Source organism: Hyperoodon ampullatus (assembly GCF_949752795.1).
Source record: "Hyperoodon ampullatus genome assembly, chromosome: 13".
Taxonomy (NCBI): Eukaryota; Metazoa; Chordata; class Mammalia; order Artiodactyla; family Ziphiidae; genus Hyperoodon; species Hyperoodon ampullatus.
This window is the reverse complement of record NC_136926.1, coordinates 38,218,801-38,224,585: the sequence shown is the minus strand read 5'-3', so window position 1 is coordinate 38,224,585 and position 5,785 is coordinate 38,218,801. Positions and strand designations below refer to the sequence as shown.

The 5,785-nt window shown below is 45.4% G+C and overlaps 1 protein-coding gene across 1 annotated transcript; it reads left to right on the top strand.

Annotated features, from left to right (window-relative positions):
• Positions 1-1,300: 1,300 nt before the first annotated feature.
• CETN1 (centrin 1) lies at positions 1,301-1,819 on the top strand (the record flags this gene model as incomplete). Its single annotated transcript, XM_079717004.1, has 1 exon — positions 1,301-1,819. The coding sequence occupies one exon, from the start codon at positions 1,301-1,303 to the stop codon at positions 1,817-1,819; it is 519 nt and encodes a 172-aa protein (XP_079573130.1).
• Between the last annotated feature and the right edge of the window lie 3,966 nt (positions 1,820-5,785).

The following is a 5,785-nucleotide window of genomic DNA, read 5'->3' as shown; positions in this document are numbered from 1 at the left end:
CTGCAGCCAAAAATAAATAAATAAAATAAATAAATTTATTTTAAAAAAAGAATGCTACAATTGTCAGCTTTCTGGGGTTTTTATAAACTGTTTAAAGAAATACAGAGCAATTCTTTTTTTTTTTTACCATCAAAAGCAGTTTATTAGAATTATTTTTAATTCTTTAGCAAGAAACATTCATTTTTTCATGTGAAGGGAAAACACTGAAGATGTCCAGCCTTAGGTCAGACAAAAATAGCTGAGTCCTAGCACCTACAGAGCAATTCTAAACACAATTCCCTTATGGGTTTAACTGATGAATTTGTTCTTTCTTTTCACCTGAAAAGCTTCCATTTTCCTCTTGCCCCTTTGTTCTCAGGAGGCAGTTTTGAGTCCCAACATGCCCTGCATCACCTCCTCCTGTGTCCACTGCCGAAGCAGGGGAATCAGAGTGTGGGCTTCAGCACAACCCCAATTGGATGACAAACAGTAGAGTAATATGCTGGTAGCGTTTTTAAAATTCCAGAATACCAGAATAGAGTACTGCAGCCCCCTCTCTCCAAATCAAAGCCTACTGAATGAAATGATGCCTGCACTCAAGTGCAATTATACTGAGCACGTCAAATTGAAACACTGAAAGTAAATCTTACATTCAGATATTGCATTTCATATCTCAGCGTATGCCAAATAAGCTAGTGACATTTTTATCATTGTTGAGTGTAATGTCAGGATACAAACTTCTACAAATTTTCTACATGACTTTTTCCATTTTATCTGTTTTCCAGTTATGGGTTGAATACATGGTGTGACTTTTAATATTCTCTCCTCCTTCTTCCCCGCATTTTAGGACAAGGGATCAAACTCAATCTTGATTATCCTAAATTTACCCTTAGGTAACCTCAGACCCAGAGGGTTTTTTGGTTTTGTTTTGTTTGTTTGTTTTAATTTGTGTGGGAAAAGAGAGAGGAAAATCTTCCAAATAACCCTATAAACCTGGTCCTATGGATGCTGGCAAATGGCCTGGAAGGAACAAGTGCCAGCACGTTATAGAAGACCACGGTGGCTGGTGGCTACCAGCTCAGGTCTCTCAGGTCGTGGAAACTCGGTAATAACCGAGGGAACTGTGGGTTTTAACCTATGTCAGATTTCGAAGATGGGGCGGGCTTAGTTGAGCCGGATCTCCCTGGGGGCGCGTAAGGGAAGCGGTTGGGAATGAATGAGCCGAGGCCCCGAGCCCGCGTTCCTGGCGGTGGCGCCCTAGCTCCAGCGCGGTGACGACAAGCGTTAAGGTAACAACCGCCGCCGCCGCCGCCGCCAGAGGATGGCTTCCAGCTTCAAGAAGTCAAACGTGGCCTCCATCAGCCAGAAAAGAAAGGTGGAGCCTAAGCCCGAACTCACTGAAAATCAGAAGCAAGAAATTCGCGAAGCGTTTGACCTCTTCGATGCCGACGGCAGCGGCACCATCGACGTGAAGGAGCTGAAGGTGGCCCTGAGGGCGCTGGGCTTTGAGCCCAGGAAGGAGGAGGTGAAGAGGATGATCGCCGAGGTAGACAAGGAAGGCACAGGGAAAGTCAGCTTCAATGACTTCTTGGCTGTGATGACTCAGAAGATGGCCCAGAAAGACACCAAGGAAGAAATCCTGAGGGCTTTCAGGCTCTTTGATGATGATGAAACTGGGAAGATCTCTTTCAGAAACCTAAAGCGCGTGGCCACCGAGTTGGGGGAAAACCTCACTGATGAGGAGCTGCAGGAAATGATTGACGAAGCAGATCGGGATGGAGACGGTGAAGTGAACGAGGAAGAGTTTCTTCGGATCATGAAAAAGACCAGCCTCTATTAAAGTCGGTTTCTCCCACAAGCATGTGTAGGGAGATTGAGTTGACTTGCTGGGTTCCCTGCTTCTGTTTTGTGAAACCTTGAGGTAGAGGCCAGCACTGTCTCTCCTGTTACCCCCAGTTGGTCTAGATAGTTCTATTTTCAAATCTCTAGCTCAATTATAGAATTTTAAAGATGCTTTTAATGTGAGTTTTGGTTTTTCATTCCCAAGAGCAGACCTGGAGGAGTGTAGGTTGAATCAAAGATCCTGAAACTTCTTTCCATCCACCATTTGCCTTGATTGGTGGACACCCATTAAACTGAAGGCAAGACAGCTTCTTGGGACAAACAGCAAAGCAGTTCCCTTGTCGCTTCTTTGGTAGTCTTATATTATCTTGCTTCATATATTATTCCTTAAATTCAAGTCATTGTTCTCGCATGATAAGGTGGAATCACCAGCAGGTCATCCTAGCCATTGATTTTCACTTAACTGAATACTGGTTTGAAGGAAAACAGTGCAGCCATTTATTGGGCTCAGGCAAGGTACTGCTCTAAAGGATAGGCTTGCCTTTGGCTGGTGGTAAATTGTGCTATTTAAACTGTTCTCTGGCTTCGTCACATGCAAATGATTCTTGATCTGTGTGTACATTATCTACTGCGGATTATCGGGGCCATGATGTATTCTTGGGCTACAGAATAAAAACAGAATTTAATATTGGCCCAAGCAAAGTATGATTTGCTTAAGAGATTAAGCTAACTAATGACTTTGAGTAAATATTTATAAATGTAAGATCTTAGCTTAGCTTAGGAAGTTGTAAAAAAAATATCTTTAACACACTTTGAGCTACTTATCTGTCCTTGGAGAGATAAACTAGTGTTTTAGTTATTAGATGAGTTATACTATAACCTTAGTCATTTTATTATTGCTTTATTACAAGCCACTGTCTACCTTCTAATTCTTAGAACATCTTGGTTCTTAATACTTAATTTCCCCTCCTCTGGTATAGAGTTGATGCCAGAATGTCTGGCATTTAGGTAGTTCTCTATTTTATAATCCCAGGAAACTACTTGTTGTGGCTTGTGTATGCGTTAATACTACTTGTTCTCTGTTATAAATTAAACCTGTCTTATTTTGAAATAAAATACCTACCCATATGAACATCTACAAATATGAAGTTAGAGAAAAGTTAAATAATATAACTGTGGGAAGATAATGAAATCTATCTGCTGAGATGGAGGCCTGGACAAATGTTTTGATAACAGGCAACAAAACTAGCAAACAGGCAAGATATTTTGGTCACACCTAAATTAAGTCTTCATACAAAGTCCCATTAAAATAAATGCTGAAATTCTGGAAAATTTTTCACTTGCTTTGCCAGCAGTTTTACCCTTCAGAGGATTGTTAATCCAATCAGGAAAACTACTACTCTGGGTTTAATTCTCATTAACAGGGACTAATTTGTCAAAGCAGCAGTACTAGCTGAAGTGATGGGTATGTGGGCATTTACTGTGAGAAAGGATTTTGCTGAGGCGGCTGGCACAGGGCAGGGGAACTCACCCAGACTGCAAATGCTAACAGTTCAGGTTCAAGGTCTTAGTGTGGATTCAGGTGCAGTTGTAGGGGATACAGGTGCAGCTTGGACCAGCATCAGTGAGGGGCCCGATCTGAGGGCAAGGGGAGGAGTGTGGCATTCTGGAAAACAAGAGTTCCTGGCATCCTGATGACCAGAGTCTTGGCCCAAGGATCTACATATGGATCAAGGTAGAAAAAACAGAAACAAAGAAAGTTGGCAGGAACTAGGAGAAAGGGTCAGAGCCTTGGCCAACTGGACTGGGTTCAGTCTTGGCTCCCGGCCCAGCAGAGGATAGAAGCGAAAACCAGGAACCCAGGCTGAAGCCCAGGAATCAAGCTGCCCAGACACCATGGGGTCAACTGTGGAGGCTGTAGCCCAGGACTTAAAGGGTTGCCTTAAAGACACAGTCCGTCCTACACACAGGAAGGGGCTTCAGAATATTTCTGAATCCCATTCACTGCTAAGGAAGAACCTCTCAATGGACTACTAGTTTTGCTTCTCAATCGGCACGTATTCCAGGAGACGGAGGGTAAATCGGGGGCAGGTGAACAACTAGAGCAGACCTAGATTGACATTTGAATTTTTTTTTTTTTTTTTTTTGGCGGTACACGGGTCTCTCACTGTTGGGGTCTCTCCCGTTGCGGAGCACAGGCTCTGGACGCGCAGGCCCAGCGGCCATGGCTCACGGGCCCAGCCGCTCCGCGGCATGTGGGATCCTCCCGGACCGGGGCACGAACCCGTGTCCCCTGCATCAGCAGGCGGACTCTCAACCACTGCGCCACCAGGGAAGCCCCTGACATTTGAATTTTAAGGGAAGTAAATCATACATGTCTGGCTGGGTCAGACATGTATCCCAGTCTTTACACAAATAGAACACAAAAAGTTCAATGAAAATTTAAAAACACCTTTTTGCAGATGAGTAAACTCAGCTATAAAGGTTGGGAAGAACTCAGAAAGTAGTTTTCCCTGGGCTATTACAAATGGTCCCAATAAAGAAGCAGGAAGTATACCAAAGAAACTGTGTAGGGAGCTCATTGATAAACTCTTGCTTTCTAATGATACATGTTAACAGGTGAAAAGCAGAGCATCAGGCCAAGGATAAAACTATGACAGTCTCAAGGTTGTATTGCTATCAAGGGAGCTAATGCCCCAAATGAGCAGAGGACAGTAAAGGAATTTTTTTTTTCCTTAAAGACATCTTAGTTATGTCTAAGATGAGAAGATTGAGGATGGGATAGGTCCAACTCTTTAAATTGTTGCAGGTTGGTTTCCATGGGAAGCAGGCTGTTTGAGTCTTAAGTTTGTGTACAGGAAGTTTATTTGAGTTCTCTGGATCCCATGGGTGAGGAGGAAAGAAACCAAGACTGGGCAGAGGGAGAAATTGGGCCATGATATGGTCACTAACAGAGGCCTCAGCTGATCTCATGGGGAGCTCTGGAGCAAGGGTGACCCTACAGATGACCCAAATTGTGACAAGAAAGTTGGGCCTTTAAAACTTGTCATTGATTGGGCTTCCCTGGTGGCGCAGTGGTTGAGAGTCCGCCTGCCGATGCAGAGGACACAGGTTCGTGCCCCGGTCCGGGAAGATCCCACATGCCATGGAGCGGCTGGGCCTGTGAGCCATGGCCGCTGAGCCTGCGTGTCCGGAACCTGTGCTCCGCAATGGGAGAGGCCACAACAGTGAGAGGCCCGCGTACCGAAAAAAAAAAACCAAAAAACTTGTCATTGATTGACAGTCACTGGACATGAGCTGTCCCTAGGAAGGGGGTATAACCTTGAGCAAGGTGGCTGTCCTCAGCCAAGGGCAATCAATCTCTGGGAGAGGGAATTCAGTTGCAAACTATTAGCTGTCAAGACTGCCAGCACCTGGGGGATGACTTCAGTTCTGAGGGACAGGCCAGAGGGGAGATCTGGGCAGGGCCCCACAGTGTCCACTACACCCTACACCTTATACCAATTAGATCTACTGGCTAATTCAGGATTCTGATGGATCTTTCTTCCTGGGGGAAACTTATAAAAGGAAATCTAGAGGGATGAACTACAGCCTGTGTCACAGCAGCTGGTCTCAAGACCACAAGTAGTGCTCGTCCCAACCACGCAGTCTGGATTCCCCTCACCCTCAGCACCTCTGCTGACATGTGACTTGCCTAGTGGGATGACCCAGATCCTCAACCCTGAGGAGTCTGGGCCCCTAGTCACCGTGCCCCTCTCAGGCTCTGGCTGCTGCACACATCTCTCTGCCCTCAAAATTGACTACAGGAGCCCCAAGAGACGTTCAAGTGTGTCACCTGGGTGCCAAGCATACTGTCCCCATGTTCTGCCCACAGCTCTGCATCCTCCTGATGTCCAGGAGCAGTTACTCATGGTGGTGGCAACTTCCCTGGACTGCCGCCCTCTCGGCACGAGGAACCCAGTGT